Genomic DNA, 20314 nt, shown 5'->3' with positions numbered 1-20314 from the left:
GTCCATCCCTCTGTTATCATCCATCTGAAAAGGTACAAGTTATACTTTAATTGAAAGCTTGTCAAAGAAGTGACCAAAGTCAATTTTGAAATGTGGCACAACAACTCCTGTCTAAGACTTTCCCATGTCAGTTACATCTGCACTGATGTGGGAGATGCCTTCCATAAATGATTATTCAGTACCAGTCAAAAGTTTGGACACACCATTGAATTATTATTTTCTTTATTTTTATTAATACGACACTTCATGTCTTAAAGTAATGATGCATTGTTGTTTCTCTTTAATTAGTTGAGTGGTTCTTGACATAATATGGATTACTCCGGTTGTATGTCTGTGAATATTCACATTCATCCAGGTCACAGTTATCGCAAAGAAATTGAATCAAATGCAACTGGATTTTGTTTTAAGTCATTGAAGATGATGTTTCACATTTCATCCAAGAGGCTTCATCAGTTCGCTTCATCAGCTTGTCCGACTGGACTGGGCTAGTCTGACCAGCCAGTGTGAGTACCCAGGTATTTGACCTCTGTGGAGTTGTTCTCAAGGCCACTCATCTCAAGGCCATTGTTTCTTTCATGCTCCAGGGTGTGATAAAGACTTTGGAGTCAACTTCATTAGCGATCCATTCTGTTGTAATGGCAGTCATTTAGGGTCATTAGATGTGTCCAAAATATGTACATTGCTGTCCTCAAAGGAGTATGGCTTCTCCTTTAGGTGTAAATAGACAACAGAGTCTTGGCCCTCCTGCACTGAGGGCCTGAAGAGTTGGCCCTCCTGTGTTGGGCCATACATTGGCCCAAACATATGGCCCAACACAGGAGGACCAACTCTTCAAACCAAGACTCTGCAATACATTTACACCTAAAGGAAAAGGCACACTCCTTTGAGGACAGCAATGTACATATTTTGGACAGGGAAGACAGGTGGTTTGAAAGAGGAGTAAAGGAAACCATCTATGTGAAATTGGTAAAACCATCCCTCAACAGAAGAGGAGGTCTGCAACACCACTTACAATGCTGTCCTTTCATCCCTACCCAGGAGATTTCACACCTTAGCCTCCAAGAACAATGGTTGTTCACAAATGGCCTCAAGTGACTCCAGCAACTCTCATGACTACAAACGACTGCCATTGCAACAGAATGGAGCACTAAGGAAGTTGATTCCAAAGACTTTCACACACCCTGGAGCACAAAATAAACAATCAGTACGTTTACATGCACATCCAAATCGAGCTGCTGTCGGTAATCGAGCAAAGGGTCCCAGCAGGGGTGCCAGAGAAATCCAATCCTACATGCACACAAGCAAATCGAGCTATTGTGTGAGGTACATTGTGCACCCGAGCCACAGGTGGCGCTACATGCCCCATCGTGTTGGTACACTTCCGGTTGTCGTCATGAAGAAGAGCTATTCAAGAGTATAAACAAAGTTATCAGCAGTGTTGCCAGATACTGCTGACGTTTTCCAGCCCAAAACATGTTCAAATCCGCCAAAATGCACTTAAAACCGCCTAATCTGGCAACACTGGCAGTTCCGTGTTCACAAGTTCCGTGCTCAAGCTGTTAGGCTTGCTCTAACAGACTGTATGGCTACAAACTGTCCTGCGCAGGCCACTGTTTTGTAAGACAACTTATTTTGCACAATTGTATATTTTTCTAAAGTCCATTTTTTGCTTACAAAAATTTTTTTTTTTTTGCTTACAATTTAACTTATGTCTTAATAAACACAAAGTTCAATTGTTTTGTTTTTATTGACATTCTTCAGATGTTGGACATATATACACACACACACACACACACACACACAATGACTTGTTTATGTACACAATTCACAGCTATGCAACAGCTGTACAGATGTATTTGGTGATACAGTAAGTGAGCTAAATTTTAACAGTGCAAACAATGCCACAAAAAGAAAAGATTCATGCCATTGTCATGATTCGTTGTCATGCTGACCGAGGCTGTTGTGTTTCCCGCTTGTGGTCTCGTCACTCATCACTTCCAGAAGGGGCAGTGCTGAAGTAAGTAGCTCGAATACGTAGCTCGATAGGGTATACATGCACTAAGTAGCTCGGCAGAAATCGCATAATCTAGGTCGTGTAGCTCGATTCTGAGTGTGGCAGCGGGGGCGTGGTCAAGCGCCAGTCTGTGACAGGAGGGTGGAGTCAGGGAAGGTAAGTGGCAGAATCACTACACCTGACTGCAATTAACCTGTTTGTGTGTGTCTTCCCAGTGACCGTGCCCTATTTAGGGAGGGAGAGCAGAGGATCTCTCCCGAACCAGACACCTGATGTGTGTGCGCGTGTGTCTGGCTGTGTGTGTGTTTGAGAGACCACTGAAAAGTGTAAAAATAAAATGATTGTTGAACCTGATCTCTGTCCTGCCATCCTCTGTGCTCCACCCCTTCATAAGAACTGTTACAGTGGTACCGAAACCCGGGATCTGGAGCACAGCAGCCTAACAGCCCCATGGAGTCTTCCCCATTCGCTGAACTGGTCCACGCCCTCGCTACGGCCCAGCAAAGCCAGCACCAGGCGCTACTCACCCTCCGAAAGGAGCAAGAACAGCGGTTCGAGGCCCTGGTGTTGGCCCAACAGGAAGATCGAGAGGCGTTCTGGCACCTCCTCGCGTCGGCGGGGTCCACCAGCGCTCCTACCGCGGGCCCATCTCCCCTCACCGTCACCAAGATGGGCCTGCAGGACGACCCCGAGGCGTTCATCACGCTCTTTGAGCAGGTCGCCGAAGCGTCGGGGTGGCCGATGGAGCAGTGCGCAGCGCGCCTCCTCCCCCTGCTAACGGGAGAGGCGCAGCTGGCTGCGCTTCAACTCCCCGCTGACCGCCGGCTGGCCTACGCGGACCTCCACCGGGCCATCCTCCAGCCCATGGGGCGCACCCCAGAACAGCAGCGTCAGCGCTTCCACGCATTGCGCTTGGAGGAAGTCGGCCGGCCGTTCGCGTTCGGCCAGCAGCTCCGGGACGCCTGCTGGCAGTGGTTGAGGGCCAACAACTGTGACGCCGAGGGAATCATCGACCAGGTGGTGCTGGAACAGTTCATCGCACGCTTGCCAACAGGAACTGTGGAGTGGGTCCAGTGCCACCGCCCGGTGTCGCTGGATGGGGCAGTCGAGCTGGCGGAGGACCATTTGGCGGCTGTCCCGGCGGCAGGACAGCAGATGGCATCTTCTCTTCTCTCCTCTTCTCTCTCTCTCTCTCTCCCCCTCCTCCTGTGTCCCATCCTCGCCCCATTCCCCCACCGCAGAGGCGGGGGCCGGCACCACCCCAGCCGGCCCGCCGCACCTGCGGTGCCCTCCCGTTTCTCCCTTCTGTGTCTGTCTCTCCCCCACCTCAGGTGAGTGAGCCCCAGATCACCAGTGCAGAGGGAAAGCCCGGGCCAGTTTGCTGGCTCTGTGGGGAGCCGGGCCACTTTCAACAGCAGTGCATGGTGATGGAAGTGGGCGTGGTGGCTCGGATCCCCGACGCGCCAGAGGCCGCCCTCGATCGGGCCGGAGAGTATCGCATACTGGTGAGTATCCAAGGGGATACATATCAGGCGTTGGTGGATTCTGGCTGTAATCCGACCTCAATTCACCAAAGCCTGGTCCAAAACGAGGCATTGGGGGGAGCACAGGGGGTGAAGGTGTTGTGTGTGCACGGGGATATTCACCGCTACCCTCTGGTGTCAGTCCACATTTTTTTCAGAGGGGAAAAATTTATAGTGAAGGCCTTACCCACTCTTTAATTTTAGGGACTGATTGGCCGGGATTTCGGGGTTTGATGACGCGCTTAGTAAAGAGTGGGTCCTGCCATTTAGCAGGGGGAGGTCCCGGTGTCGCTTTGGCGGGAGCAGCTGTCACAGAGCCGTCGATTTATAGTGCTCGATCGACTAGGCACGGCTCGCTTTTATTCAACACTGGATTTGACGAAGGGATATTGGCAGATCCCCTTGACTCCACTATCCCAAGAAAAAACGGCCTTTTCCACACCGTTTGGTTTATACCAATTCGTCACACTTCCATTTGGGCTGTTTGGGGTGCCCGCTACGTTTCAGCGGCTGATGGACCGGGTCCTCCGCCCCCACGCCATCTATGCGGCTGCCTATCTCGATGACATCATCATATATAGTAATGACTGGCTGAGGCACCTTGAACACCTAAGGGCCGTCCTTAGGTCGCTGAGGCAAGTGGGTCTCACAGCCAACCCAAAGAAGTGTGCGATTGGGCGGGTGGAAGTACGGTATCTGGGCTTCCACTTGGGCAACAGGCAGGTGCGTCCCCAAATTAACAAGACCACAGCAATTGTGGCCTGCCCGAGGCCCAAGACCATAAAGGGGGTGAGACAGTTCCTGGGGCTGGCTGGCTATTATCGTAGGTTTATACCTAATTATTCAGATGTCACCAGCCCGCTGACTGATCTCACTAAAAAGGGGGCCCCAGATCCGGTCCAGTGGACGGAGCAATGCCAGCGGGCTTTTTCTGAGGTAAAGGCTGCACTGTGTGGGGGGCCACTATTACTCTCCCCTGACTTTTCTCTCCCTTTTGTGTTGCAGACCGATGCGTCGGACAGAGGGCTGGGGGCAGTTTTGTCCCAGGAGGTGGAGGGGGAGGACAGCCCCATCCTCTACATCAGTAGAAAGCTGTCAGTGCGTGAGGGGCACTACAGCACCATTGAGAAGGAGTGTCTGGCGATCAAGTGGGCAGTCCTCGCCCTCCGTTACTACCTGCTGGGGTGCCTTTTCACCCTCTGTTCGGACCACGCGCCCCTCCAGTGGCTCCACCGCCTGAAAGATGCCAATGCGCAGATCACCCTTTGGTATCTGGCACTCCAACCCTTCAATTTTAAGGTGGTCCACAGGCCGGGGGCGCAGATGGTCATGGCAGACTTCCTCTCCCGTCAAGGGGGGGGAGTCGGCTGCAGGCCGGACGGCCGCCCGGCCTGAGTCGGGTGGTGGGGGTATGTGGCAGCGGGGGCGTGGTCAAGCGCCAGTCTGTGACAGGAGGGTGGAGTCAGGGAAGGTAAGTGGCAGAATCACTACACCTGACTGCAATTAACCTGTTTGTGTGTGTGTCTTCCCAGTGACCGCACCCTATTTAGGGAGGGAGAGCAGAGGATCTCTCCCGAACCAGACACCTGATGTGTGTGCGCCTGTGTCTGGCTGTGTGTGTGTGTTTGAGAGACCACTGAAAAGTGTAAAAATAAAACGATTGTTGAACCTGATCTCTGTCCTGCCGTCCTCTGTGCTCCACCCCTTCATAAGAACTGTTACACCGATAAATCAAGTTTGGTTCAATTTCAGCCGAATTAAGGTGTATACATGGCATTTTGAACTTCGATTTCAGTCGAGCAACAGCAGAAATTCGATTCTCTCTATGTGCATGTAAATGCACTGAATGACATCAGTGGACTTGAGAATGACTGCAGAAAGGTTAAATACCTGGGTACTCACACCAGCTGGTCAGACTAGCCCAGTCCAGTCAGATAAGCTGATTAAGTGAACTGATGAAGCCTCTAAGATGAGAGGCGAAATGTCTTTAAAGACTTAAAACCAAGTCCAGTTGCGTTTGATTCAATTTCTTTCAGATACTCCAGTTATAGAATAGAGCTATTTACAGTAATTTATTATTTACTATTTGACAGGCTCAAATGCATAAAGAAAGAAATGGCACAAGAAATTCCACTAATTAACTTTTGATAAGGCACATCTGTTCATTGAAAAGCATTCCAAGTAACTGCCTCATGAAGCTGGTTAAGATAATGCCAATAGTGTGCAAAGCATCATCAAGGTAAATTGTGGCTACTTTGAAGAATCTAAAATATGAACTGTATTATGGCAGCATGGTGGTGTAGTGGTTAGCACTGTTGCCTCACAGCAAGAAGGTCCTGGATTCGAGCCCAGCGGCCGACAAGGATCTTTCTGTGTGGAGTTTGCATGTTCTCCCTGTGTCTGCATGGGTTTGCTCTGGTTTCCCCCACAGTCCAAAGACATGCAGGTTAGGCTAATTGGTGGCCCCAAATTGACTGTAGGTGTGAATGGTTGTTTGTCTCTATGCGTCAGCCCTGTGATGACCTGGCAACTTATCCAGGGTGTACCCTCCCTCTCACCCATAGTCAGCTTGGATAGGCTCCACCTTGCCTGCGACCCTGTACAGGATAAGCAGCTACAAATGATGGATGGATAAAATGTATTTTGTTTTTTTAACACTTTTTTTTGCCACATAATTCCATGCATGATCCAGCTGTTATTTCATAGTTTTGATGTCTTCAGCATTGTTTGACAATGTAGAAAATAGTCGAAATACAGAAAAAAAGAAAACCTATGAATGAGTTGGTGTGTCCATACTTTTGACCGGTGCTGTATGTTTTTTCTTTGTGAGACCAGACCACATTTTTAATTTGTTTCAACAGTGTTGTGGTATCAGTACATCATAACAATTTCTTTCAGTTACATTAGAACTGTGTAAAGCATGAATAAAGTCTGTTCTAGGAAATCATACCATCATCTATTGCTCTCATCGTGACAGTATAGGTGCTGTTGTGGACATATGGAGATTCGCGGTCCATCTTCTTTGCCAAAGTGATCTTGCCTGTCTGTGGGTCTATGGACATCCACTTAGCTGGATCTTCTACTAGCTCATACCTTGAAACACAAATCCAGTTATTTTTTTTTTCCACAATTGGACAGTTGTGTGAAAAATAAAATAAATTTTTGCCCTTAAATTTATACTTCAAAGCCTAAAGCCTTTGTAAATAAGTCCTTAAGGTTGTATCATAGTTTGCAAAATTTGACAGGTCAAGAAAATTGCAGCAACTACCTGAGGCTAAACACAACCCAACTTCATGTCATTATCCACAGTAAAACCTGCTACTTTTCATACATACCTCAGTTTAGCTGGGTCTGAATCCTCATCTGTGACTGTGGGTATGTACAACACATCTCCTGGCTCTTCTTCCTCAACCCTGTAAACCTTCTGAATTTTATTCTGAAACTTTGGTGGGTCATTCACATCGATGACTTTAATAGCGACTTTAACTGTGCTCTTTCCTTTTAAAGTCTCTGGTACAGGAATAATTGGCTTTCCGTCAATGCATAAAAATAATGGCTCTTCATTCTCGACTCCTATTTCCAGCTCAGTTAGAGTAGTCCTCTCGTAATCCTTTCCCTGTGAAACAAGGACATAAATATCCACATATTAAACACCTTCTTCAAAATATGTAGAGTTAAGTATAAAGTGCCGAACCACACACAGAGTTGCCAGTGTGTTAGTTACTAAATTGTTATGCCTAATGAACTGACAACTCTTTGCACATTAGGATACATAAAAAGTGCAGAATTGTCCTTTATAAAATGTATATCATGCTTATATTTCTCAAAGCTTACCCATAAAATTCTGTGCTGTTCTATTGTGAATTCCTGATATCTACCTTGATGACCGTCAGCACTCCTTCATTGGTAAGTGGGTCTGTCTCAATCTTGTAGTTGCCCTCCTCATTACCCTTCAGGATAGTGAATACTGCTCTGGATGCTGGAGTGTTGGGAGTATCCTTGTCTTCCACAGGAATCCTTAATATTTCCCTGGTTTCCATCTCCATAACCTCAGCATTTAACTTGACGAGAAGAAATACAACAAGTTTAATCAGTTAATACCATATGTTTAAATTTAAGGGGCTAGATAATCAGACGAGGTGAACCATCAAAATGCATTTTGCAGGAGCATGTTGTACAATCGAGGTGCCTGTGTGTTCAGTTTCAGGACTATTGTTTACTTCATGTATGAAATGACTTGTAGGTAATGCAGTGAGTATATTGATGAATTAAATTGAAGGTCTAGTAAATGGTAGAGCTTCATAAGTACATTTTACAGGATCCTGTTTCAGGAGTTCTCGCCCATAGTCAGCTGGAATAGGCTTCAGCTTGCCCGCAACCCTGTGGTTATGGATAATGGATGGATGGATGGATGGATGGATGGATGGATGTTCAAGAGTGCCTTGGGGCTCATAAAAGGGAAATCCAGTGATGCCATGTTGCTGAGAGGAAAATATATTTATTTTTGCTAGCATGCTTTAGGCCCAATTTTTCCCCAGTGTTCTCCTGACTGATCAGTTTGATCCTATGATGAAACATTTCTATCATGATGGGGTGTGGTCTCTTCCAGGAAGACCCTTCTCCCATTCACATGATACAAGAGCTGAGTGAGTGGTTTCCTGAGGATGAAAATTATGTAACTCCATATGCTATAGCCTTGACACTCACCAGTTTAATACTTATTGGAGTTTTTATAGTGAACTGTTACACAGCGCTCTCCACCACCACCATCATCAAAACACCAACTGAGAGAAACTCTTACGGAAGAATGGTGTTTATCGCTCTAGCACAGTTTCACAGACTTGTTTTATTTCATTTAATGTGTCATCCTGATTATTTCATTCAACAAACAAATAGATCTGCATCTCTTTCAATCATATGGAGCTACTGTACTCTGCCACTGATAAAGTAGAACAGTACTTGGTAGAGATGGAGGCAAATCCTCACCTTTGGAGCAGTGAACACAGGTGCGTGAGTGTTGGAGTCAGTGATGGCAAAATTTACAGTGGTAGTGGATGAGCGTGATGGTGTTCCATGATCCCGTGCTTCGACAAGCATTTTATATTTCTTTACTTTCTAAAGCACATGAGAGCAAAGCAAGTGTGAGCATGTGTGTCTGTGTGCGTGTGCATGTTAATGGAAACAATAAATATCTTTAAAATTAATATTTATTTATATACCATCTTTCATGCATTTAAAATGTAATTCCAACAATTAGATGCTAATTTCATGAATAGTAAATAAGTAAATTTATAGCACAGCTGAATTCTCAAATCTGTTTGGTGACTCATTTCCTATAAAAGCAGCTCTGACAATAATTCCAGCTACAAGTGGTAACAGTAACTCTGCTTCATCACACCACCTCATTATTGATTTTTTTTTTAATAATAGCATGACAGTGTGCTTTCTTCCTTACTTAAGAAACTTTTGTAATCATTTCACAATGTAGTAAAATTAAAACGCATATATTTTCAATGTAATATTTTAAACAAGTTGGAGTCTGCCTACTTTTACTCCATTAAACAAATCATGGCAAATGATCTAGGCATAAAAAGTATGTACTGCGTGAATAATGAAGATATGATAAGGTATGACTGGTACTGTGTGCATGTTCATACTCACATCATAATCAAAGCAACCAGTCAAGACAAGATTTTTGTTCATGCTGCCTTCTCCATCCAAGGAGGATTCCAGAGAGATTTTTGGCAGTGCTGGCTCCTGAGACACTATCCTCATGGAGATGCGAGAATTGTGATTGTTTTCCTCATCATTGTCTCTTGCTTGCAGTGAAACAGGAAGCTGACCTGTTTGTGAAAAATGAGAAAATCATAAAAAAAAAAATTGGAATCTACACTTTAATATAGTGTAGCTTTGGATTTTGTGGGGTAAGAAATCAAGAAAAAAAAAGTAGAAATAACTCCAAGATTTTTTTCAAAGCATTCTTCAAAAGGTTCTGTGTTTTAAATAAGTTGTCAACTTCCTCAACAGCAGGGGCGCAGATAGGATTTTTGAACTGGGGGGGACTGAGCTGTCAGCAAATGATTCCATTTTGTGTATATATGTATGTGTGTGTGTGTGTGTGTGTGTGTGTGTGTGTGTATATATATATATATATATATATATATATATATATATATATATATATATACACACACTACCATTCAAAAGTTTGGGGTCACTTTGAAATGTCCTTATTTTTGAAAGAAAAGCACTGTTCTTTTCAATGAAGATCACTTTAAACTAATCAGAAATCCACTCTATACATTGCTAATGTGGTAAATGACTATTCTAGCTGCAAATGTCTGGTTTTTGGTGCAATATCTCCATAGGTGTATAGAGGCCCATTTCCAGCAACTCTCACTCCAGTGTTCTAATGGTACATTGTGTTTGCTCATTGCCTCAGAAGGCTAATGGATGATTAGAAAACCCTTGTACAATCATGTTAGCACAGCTGAAAGCAGTTTAGCTCTTTAGAGAAGCTATAAAACTGACCTTCCCTTGAGCAGATTGAGTTTCTGGAGCATCACATTTGTGGGGTCGAGTAAATGCTCAAAATGGCCAGAAAAATGTCTTGACTATATTTTCTATTCATTTTACAACTTACAGTATGGTGGTAAATAAAAGTGTGACTTTTCATGGAAAACACAAAATTGTCTGGGTGACCCCAAACTTTTGAATGGTAGTGTGTATACATGTTATTTCACCTCCCTCATTGCCATCACCAGGAACTACCTGCAGGCCAGGACAATGATAACATTTTAACATAGCCTATGGAAATCCAAAGTTTACACATTATCATCACGCACAGAAATTGCAAAACTGCAAAACTAGTTTTAAAACCGCTAAGTTCCAACTGTTAACCATAGCGAGAGGCTGGGCTATGTGTGTGTGTGTGTAAAATGTAAACCAGTGCATCCTGACTTTCTAACTATGCCTGTGTGTTGCATGAGCGGCAGTCAGTCAACAACTCTTCGCAAAGTTTCCTTATGAAACAATATGCTCGCTGAAATTATGGCAGGGAATGCCAGATTAAACATTAAAACTGCCTTCTGACTGAGCACTGTATCTACAGGCTACCACCGAAAGAAGGAGGCTACCAGAAAGGCATCTCTACTCCGTACGATTTTACTTTCACTACGACATTACTTTGAACAGACTATCAAAAAATTGCAAGGTGATATGATAAAGTAAGGCACAGTTTACTTACAGTCGTTTTTTTTTTTTTTTAAACAATGCAATCATTTTCTGCCTTTTGGCACCCTTCATCATGCCGTGTTGGGGTCCTGAACTAGAAGGCGCTGTCCCTGATATGCCTGTCAAACTTGTTGTGGGTAACCATAGCAACCAAGCTTGAGCTCGCAACCTGTGCAGTCTGCGCAGTTGCAACTATGTATGTACTGCTGTGCACCTCAATAAACCGAATGGTAATTAGTCTTTTGATTTTTCCGTGAGGTTTGCCTTATGCAAAGAAAGACAGCATAGACGTTTTTTCCTCCCTACAAGTGGGGGGGACCGAACGAAGTGAATTTAAATCTGGGTGGGACGAATCCCCCCTTCTATCTGCGCCCGTGCTCAACAGGAATCATTTTTGATAAGGAAACCCATTCTTTTCTTCTTAACAAAGACGAATAGAATTTTTTACAAACTGTGTGATTCTCACCTTCTTTTATGTTCTCTGGAACGTCTATGTATAAATCCTCAGGTATGAATTCAGGTGGATTATCATTCTTATCCGTTATGGTTACATCGAAAGCCAAAGTTTTGTCAAGAATTTTCTCACTACGTTTTTCCATCACATCAAAATTCACCTAGTTATAAACAATGTAATAAGACAACCATTGAGATTTCATTTTAACTTTTATGTTCCTGAAATAAACTCAAATGATAATTCATTTTTGATTAACTATAACATTAATACAACTACAGTCTGAATAAATTCCTTGGAAATAAATAAGTACAATTTCAGAAAAAAATAAACACTCTCAAAAGATCTTATTCAAATGTATAATTGATTACTCACATGCATAACTGGGTAGATTTCTCGGTCTATGGGCTTGTGTATGAAGACTTCACCAGTATTTTCATCAATGGAGAACACACCTTTTGGTTCTTTATCTACACCTTGACCACTGATGCTGAATTTGAGGGTGTGATTCAGGTCCTTATCATTGTACAACTGGAACCAAAAAAGTAAAACAAAAAGTTCTGTCCAATTAAGATTAAACTAGTTCATCTTAAACTTTGCAGAAAGTTTGAGCAGCAAGAACAACTTCATTAGATTTCATGTACTGTATAGAATGCATGGGAGCCTGGTATGTGAGAGTCAAAATCTGGTTCATCAAGTTTAATTAATTAGACTTATATCCATCTCACTATGGCACGTTTGATTAAATCTTGAGGAAATCAGATATAGCTGCAAGGTTTTAGAAATCTTTTAGCAAACTAAACATTTTCACCATCTCATTTTTGAAACCCAGTTTTGGCCAAAAGAGTCCAATTAATAGAACACAACTTGTGACTGTGTAAAGCGAGTTTCTAAACCATGAAGAATGGTTAAGGGTTTCTAAGATCTTTATTATTTCAGGCCTGGTGTAATTTTCTTTGTGTGTCTGTATCCGGGGGTATGCCCACAGTAAGATTTTTGTCTTTGTTATGGTTTAAATGTTCTATATGAGAGGTTTTTTTTTTCCTTTTTTTTAATGAGAAGCCAGAGAGTGGCAGTGAGATTTGCCCCCCCCCCCCCATAAAATCTTCCTACGTTTGGCATCTGCCTGCATCTTTTTGAAGGGGGAAACAGAAAATTTACTTCATAATCTCACAACTGGCACTGTTGGCAGGATATGACTGAGACACCATGAGTGTTTTTCAACAGGGAACAATAAAATGTGCATCATGGAGATAAGCCATCAATCCTCCATATTTCCTGCTGTGGGACATTTAATGCCTCAGGCCATATCAAAAGTAACCTGCAAAGTGTGGAGTAAGGCTGAATAAAGTTTGCAAGCATGTTTTTGTGGGTGGCTATACTGCATGCAAAGGAAAAAAATCTTAAGCTTAAGTGGATCGCTTCCTGGTGAAGATTGTGTGAATCTGGGGGTTGGCAACGTGTTGAATGTGGATGTTTGTTTGCTGGAATGTTGAGTTTGCAAGTGACAAAGCCAAGGCGTATATTGGATTATATCTGCACATGAGCCTATCAGGTGATGGCATTGAGATTGGATGTAAGCACAGGAAGGTTTTTATTTACAGGTATGAACTATACAAATTACAGAAACAAAAAGAGAAGCAAGATCAGAGCAACAAAACGGAAACAAATGAAACTGAAAGCAAAGTCACTCAACAGAGTCATAAACATGGCAAGGAAAAAACATGAACATCAAAAGTGTTATGATATTTTGCCAAGTGTTAGTATTGACAACGTCCTGTTAAGCACACACTGATTGCACTCCAAATCAGTGACAGGTGTGTGCAATGATTGTCCCAAAGGCATAGGCAAAGTGTATGTGGACACATGCAGCTGCTCGATCTGCACACTCCCACAATTGGCTCCTTCCAGTAGCTAAAATCCTCCTTGGTCTGCCTCGAGGTAAAAGACATGGTGTGTGAAAACATCCCCTCAGAGCTCCACTCTGATTCTGGGCAGACATGCTACTGGAACCTGGACTGAGTTGAGGGCTTGGGTTGGGCCTTGAACCAGGGCATGAGAATGGTTGAGGGCTCAGGCATAGACAAGGGCTTGGGTGTAGACTCAAACATGGATCAGGTATGGGCAGGAGTTCAGACCTAGGCCCAGATGAGAGCTCTGGCCTAGACATAGTTGAGAGCTCGCTCCATCCTAGGCATAGTTGAGGGCTCTGGGCAGGACATGGACTTGAGCTCAGACTCAACACAGGACATGGACTAGGGCCCCAGACTGGACATGGAATTGGGCTTGGGCTCTGGACATGGACTTGAGCTCAGACTCTCAACTTGACTTGGGCCTAGGACTAGACAAGGACTTGGGACTGGACATGGGTTTGGGCATTATATGGTTTCAGGTATAAACATGGCTTCAGGCATAGACATGGGCTTAAAGGAAAACTCCAGAGTGAAATGCTTTTTAGGTCTATTTTCGCATTATTGGGAGTGCATATGTTGAGTTGCTATCACATCAATCGGATGTGTTTTGAGAATTCATTTTTTATGATTTCAACTGGAAAGCGCTAACACTGCAGTGCCCAGGGCATGTCTTTTTGCCGATACAAAATACTAGTTTTAAAACCATTGCAAAGCTCAAAACAACATGACAGTTCTGTGGAAGTGAGTAGAGGGTTCCTACAAAGAAAACGAGGTGTCACTAGCTCTGCAAGTGCACAGATAGAGTGTGTAGAATAGTAAATACAAAGCCAGTGACCTTACCTGAAGTTGGGCTTCCTCAGACGCCATCTTCAGTGGACAGTCCGTAAAAGCCGAGTGCAGAGCCCATTGTGGGCGGGATGGGCTCTGCACTCGGCACGCGACTTTTATGGACTGTCCACTGAAGATGGCGTCTGAGGAAGCCCAACTTCAGGTAAGGTCACTGGCTTTGTATTTACTATTCTACACACTCTATCCGTGCACTTGCAGAGCTAGTGACACCTCATTTTCTTTGTAGGAACCCTCTACTCACTTCCACAGAACTGTCATGTTGTTTTGAGCTTTGCAGTGGTTTTAAAACTAGTGTTTTGTATCAGCAAAAAGACATGCCCCGGGCACTGCCATGTTAGTGCTTTCCGGTTGAAATCACAAAAAATGAATTTTCTCAAAACACATCCGATTGACATGATTATGATAGCTACTCAACGTATGCACTCCCAATAATGTAAAAATAGACCTAAAAAGCATTTCACTCTGGAGTTTTCCTTGAAGTGTGGGTATGGATCTTGGCATCGGCATGAATTGAAACATGGGCATGGACTCGGGTATCAGCATGGGTTTGGACTCTGGCTTTGACATGGGTATTGGCATTAACATGGACATGGTCTGGGTCATGGGCTTAGACCTTGGCATGGACACTGGAGTGAGGACATCCTCCCTGAAGCCCAGTGGCAGAGTGAAGATTTAATCAGTCCTGAAGCAGAGCAGCAGAGTGAAGAGCTGGTCCATGTCAAAGGCTGGCAGGGGAGTGATGACCTCATCAAATCCAGGTAGTAAAGCTAGTAATGGAGCAGAGGCTGCCCTGTTGGCCTCTGGTGCAGGCTCTGGAGCAGGCAGTGGGGCAGAGGCCACCCTATCAACCTCTGGCGCAGGCTCTGGAGTGGGCAGTGGAATGGAGGCTGTCCATTTGGCCTCTGGCAAAGGCTTTGGAGCAGGCAGTGGGATGGAGGCCACCCTGTCGACCTCTGGTGCAGATTCTGGAGCAGGCAATGGAGTAGAGTCTCAGCCCCACAAAAACATTAATGGGGTGCTCCTTCTTGGAGGACTGTAACCAGGACTTGAACTCTTCCCCAAATGACTGGGCACACCGGAGGCATGGGTGCTGCATTTTAACTAAACCCTTGGTTCACTAGTGTGCTGGTCTAGAGAGCCAAAAAAATAATGCAACCAACCCAAAAGCACTCTGGAGGTTTAGGGTCTCCCAAGTCCTCATGAAAGAAGTCAAGTCATCTCATCTCATTATCTCTAGTCGCTTTATCCTGTTCTACAGGGTCGCAGGCAAGCTGGAGCCTATCCCAGTTGACTACAGGCGAAAGGCAGGGTACACCCTGGACAAGTCTCCAGGTCATCACAGGGCTGACAGATAGACACAGACAACCATTCACACCTATGGCCAATTTAGAGTCACCAGTTAGCCTAACCTGCATATCTTTTGGACTGTGGGGGAAACTGGAGCACCCAGAGGAAACCCACGTGGACATGGGGAGTACATGCAAACTCTGCACAGAAAGGCCCTCGCCGGCCACGGGGCTCAAACCCGGACCTTCTTGCTGTGAGGCAACAGCACTAACCACTACACCACCGTCCCACCCAAGTCAAGTTTATTTGTATAGCGCTTTTAACAATAAACATTGTCACAAAGCAGCTTTACAGAATTTGAACAACTTAAAACATGAGCTATTTTTATCCCTAATCTATCCCCAATGTGCAAGCTTGTGGCAATGGTGGCAAGGAAAAACTCCCTCAGATGACATGAGGAAGAAACCTCAAGAGGAACCAGACTCAAAGGGGAACCCATCCTCATTTGGGCAACAACAGAAAACATGACCACAACATTAACAGTTTTAACATAAAGCCAGTTTCATTGATGTTATAAACTATCCACATGGGGCCGTCCTCCACAGGAGCGATGCGATGAGGCTCCAACCAGACACAGGGCACCAGGATGGATCAGGCAGGTCTGAGGAGCAGAAGAGGTTCAGCATCTCGATCCCAGGACCGACATGTAATGCAGAGGGACAGATTTTTTGGGGGGAGGGGAAGAGAGAGAGAGAGAGAAAACACAGGTTAAGTATGCCCCATGTCATCTGAATAAGTAGGAACAGTATACAGTGGTGCTTGAAAGTTTGTGAACCCTTTAGAATTTTCTATATTTCTGCATAAATATGACCTAAAACATCATCAGATTTTCACACAAGTCCTAAAAGTAGATAAAGAGAACCCAGTTAAGCAAATGAGACAAAAATATTATACTTGGTCATTTATTTATTGAGGAAAATGATCCAATATTACATATCTGTGAGTGGCAAAAGTACGTGAACCTTTGCTTTCAGTATTTGGTGTGACCCCCTTGTGCAGCAATAACTGCAACTAAATGTTTCCGGTAACTGTTGATCAGTCCTGCACATTCGTTTGGAGGAATTTTAGCCCATTCCTCCATACAGAACAGCTTCAACTCTGGGATGCTGGTGGGTTTCCTCACATGAACTGCTCGCTTCAGGTCCTTCCACAATATTTCGATTGGATTAAGGTCAGGACTTTGACTTGGCCATTCCAAAACATTAACTTTATTCTTCTTTAACCATTCTTTGGTAGAACGATTTGTGTGCTTAGGGTCATTGTCTTGCTGCATGACCCACCATCTCTTGAGATTCAGTTCATGGACAGATGTCCTGACATTTTCCTTTAGAATTTGCAGGTATAATTCAAAATTCATTGCTCCATCAATGATGGCAAGCCATCCTGGCCCAGATGCAGCAAAACAGGCCCAAACCATGATACTACCACCAACATGGTTCACAGATGGGATAAGGTTCTTATGCTGGAATGCAGTGTTTTCCTTTCTCCAAACAATGCTTCTCATTTAAACCAAAAAGTTCTATTTTGGTTTCATCCGTCCACAAAATACTTTTCCAATAGCCTTCTGGGTTGTCCACGTGATCTTTAGCAAACTGCAGATAAGCAGCAATGTTCTTTTTGGAGAGCAGTGGCTTTCTCCTTGCAACCCTGCCATGCACACCATTGTTGTTCAGTGTTCTCCTGATGGTGGACTCATGAACATTAACATTAACCAATGTGAGAGAGGCCTTCAGTTGCTTAGAAGTTACCCTGGGGGTCCTTTGTGACTTCACCAACTATTACACGCCTTGCTCTTGGAGTGATCTTTGTTGGTCGACCACTCCTGGGGAGGGTAACAATGGTCTTGAATTTCCTCCATTTGTACGCAATCTGTCTGACTGTGGATTGGTGGAGTCCAAACTCTTTAGAGATGTTTCTGTAACCTTTTCCAGTCTGATGAGCATCACCAACACTTTTTCCGAGATCCTCAGAAATCTCCTTTGTTTGTGCCATGATACACTTCCACAAACATGTGTTGTGAAGATCAGACTTTGATAGATCCCTGTTCTTTCAATAAAATAGGGTGCCCACTCACAGTTGATTGTTGTCCCATTGATTTGAAAACACCTGACTCTAATTTCACCTTCAAATTAACTGCTAATCCTAGAAGTTCACATACTTTTGCCACTCACAGATATGTAATATTGGATCATTTTCCTCAATAAATAAATGACCAAGTATAATATTTTTGTCTCATTTGTTTAACTGGGTTCTCTTTATCTACTTTTAAGGCTTGTGTGAAAATCTGATGTTTTAGTTAATATTTATGCAGAAACATAGAAAATTCTAAAGAGTTCACAAACTTTCAAGCACCACTGTACATATTGCACTGAGTATGAGCAGGGACTCCAGCAAAATTAACTATGACAGCATAACTAAAAGGAGAGAGCCAGAAGGTAACACAGGCATGAGGGAGCCCCGGGACATAAAGCAGCAGCCACTACACTGTCAACAAACTCGAGTGAGCAAGCGAGTGGGGGACTGACAGCATCCATACATCCCAGTTTACCAAAACACACTGTCTGAAGACCCTCCAGATCTACACCTTTACCTCATAAGCACCATTAACAAAAGGCTTGACTAAACAGATATGTTTTCAGCCTTGACTTAAACACTGAGACTGTGTCTGATTCCCGAACATTACTTGGAAGGCTGTTCCATAACTGTGGAGCTTTGTAAGAAAAGGCTCTGCCCCCGATGTAGCCTTCACTATATGAGGTACCAGCAGATAGCCTGCGCCTTTTGATCCAAGTACATGTGGTGGGTCATAGAGGACCAGAAGTTCACTTATGTACTGTGGTGCGAGACCATTCAGTGTTTTAAAGGTCAATAGTAGTATTTTATAATCAATACGAAATGTGATTGGGAGCCAATGCAGTGTGGATAAGACAGGGGTGATGGGGTCATATTTTCTAGTTCTAGTAAAGACTCTTGCTGCTGCATTTTGAACTAACTGGACCTTGTTTATGCACTTATTGGAACATCCAGACAGTAAGGCATTACAATAATCCAACCTGGAGGTAACGAAAGTATGAGCTAGTTTTTCCACATCATGTAGTGACATTCAATTTCTTATCTTAGCAATATTTCTGAGATGAAAGAAAGCTATCCAGGTGATGTTATCAATGTGAGTTTTGAATGAAAGACTGGGGTCAATAATCACTCTGAGGTCTTTTACTGTTGCACATGAAGAAACAAAGGCCATCCAGAGTTACTGTGTAAACATACCCCTTTTCCACCAAATCAGTTCCAGGGCTGGTTCGGAGCCGGTGCTGGTTCACAACTCTTTCAACTTGCGAGCCAGCTGAGAACCAGTTTTCTTTTCCATAGCTCGTGGTGCTAAGCGGAGCCACGTCATTACGTTGCTGTATACGTCATTACATCACTGTATATGTCAGTTATGGCGCTACGTTTACATAAACCTTGGCACGAATATCAAAGCAAAAACAACACGGAAGAAGCAGCAGCAACAACAACAATAATAATAATGGATGACTTCGCGTTTGTACAGCTGCTGCTTCTCGCCGCTTAAAAATGGCGATCTTTCGCGGTCTTGTTATTGTTGTTGGTCTTAACAATTCCGCCCACCCCGCTGACATAAGTGGTTCTTTCCTCTGGCCCAGCAGAGAGTTGGTGCTAGCCTGGATCCAGTTTTTCTGGCCCCAGAGCCAGTTCTTTGTCAGTGGAAACAGAAAACCCGGTTCCAAACTAAGCACTGGCCCCAAACCAGCCCTGGAACTGCTTTGGTGGAAAAGGGACATCAGAAAACTTACCTCTAGCTGCATGTGGTCCTCGTACAAGTACTTCAGTCTGGTCAGAGTTAAGCAGAAGGAAATTAATAAGCATCCCGTGTCTAATGTCCTTTACACATTCCTCAATTCTATTAAGCTGGTGTGTCTCATTAGGTTTTGCGGAAACAGACAACTGTGCATCATCAGCATAACAGTGGAAACTAATACAACCCCAATTCCAAAAAAGTTGGGACAAAGTACAAATTGTAAATAAAAATAGAATGCAAAAATTTACAAATCTCAAAAACTGATATTGTATTCACAATAGAACATAGACAACATATATCAAAAGTGAGACATTTTCAAAATTTCATGACAGCAACACGTCTCAAAAAAGTTGGGACGGGGCAATAAGAGGCTGGAAAAGTTAAAAGTACAAAAAAGGAACAGCTGGAGGACCAAATTGCAACTCATTAGGTCAATTGGCAATAGGTCATTAACATGACTGGGTATAAAAAGAGCATCTTGGAGTGGCAGCAGCTCTCAGAAGTAAAGATGGGAAGAGGATCACCAATCCCCCTAATTCTGCGCCAACAAATAGTGGAGCAATATCAGAAAGGAGTTTGACAGTGTAAAATTGCAAAGAGTTTGAACATATCATCTACAGTGCATAATATCATCAAAAGATTCAGAGAATCTAGAAGAATTTCTGTGCGTAAGGGTCAAGCCTGGAAAACCATACTGGGTGCCCGTGATCTTCGGGCCCTTAGACGGCACTGCATGACATACAGGCATGCTTCTGTTTTGGAAATCACAAAATGGGCTCAGGAATATTTCCAGAGAACATTATCTGTGAACACAATTCACCGTGCCATCCGCCGTTGCCAGCTAAAACTCTATAGTTCAAAGAAGAAGCCGTATCTAAACATGACCCAGAAGCACAGACGTCTTCTCTGGGCCAAGGCTCATTTAAAATGGACTGTGGCAAAGTGGAAAACTGTTCTGTGGTCAGACGAATCAAAATTTGAAGTTCTTTATGGAAATCAGGGACGCCGTGTCATTCGGACTAAAGAGGAGAAGGACGACCCAAGTTGTTATCAGCGCTCAGTTCAGAAGCCTGCATCTCTGATGGTATGGGGTTGCATTAGTGTGTGTGGCATGGGCAGCTTACACATCTGGAAAGACACCATCAATGCTGAAAGGTATTTCCAGGT

The 20314-nt window shown here is 43.9% G+C and overlaps 1 protein-coding gene across 6 annotated transcripts in view; it reads right to left on the bottom strand.

The window, feature by feature from the left end:
- The window catches only part of LOC132897201 (cadherin-like protein 26), a 186686-nt gene that overhangs the window by 94677 nt on the left and 71695 nt on the right, over positions 1 to 20314 (bottom strand). For 5 of the 6 annotated variants that reach the window (XM_060938643.1, XM_060938644.1, XM_060938642.1 and 2 more), the window contains exons 4-10: positions 11597 to 11752; positions 11237 to 11384; positions 9199 to 9380; positions 8524 to 8652; positions 7416 to 7598; positions 6873 to 7153; positions 6488 to 6630 (exon numbers count right to left, since the gene is read on the bottom strand). In XM_060938643.1, coding sequence (XP_060794626.1) covers positions 6488 to 6630; positions 6873 to 7153; positions 7416 to 7598; positions 8524 to 8652; positions 9199 to 9380; positions 11237 to 11384; positions 11597 to 11752 — 1222 coding nt within the window. The remainder of the gene's footprint in view (positions 1 to 6487; positions 6631 to 6872; positions 7154 to 7415; positions 7599 to 8523; positions 8653 to 9198; positions 9381 to 11236; positions 11385 to 11596; positions 11753 to 20314) is intronic. The other variant, XM_060938641.1, reaches the window with a different exon arrangement.

The sequence above is a fragment of the Neoarius graeffei genome, chromosome 13 (genome assembly GCF_027579695.1).
Source record: "Neoarius graeffei isolate fNeoGra1 chromosome 13, fNeoGra1.pri, whole genome shotgun sequence".
NCBI classification, from domain to species: Eukaryota; Metazoa; Chordata; class Actinopteri; order Siluriformes; family Ariidae; genus Neoarius; species Neoarius graeffei.
Note: the sequence above shows the minus strand (reverse complement) of the source record. Positions and strands in the feature narration are given on the sequence as shown.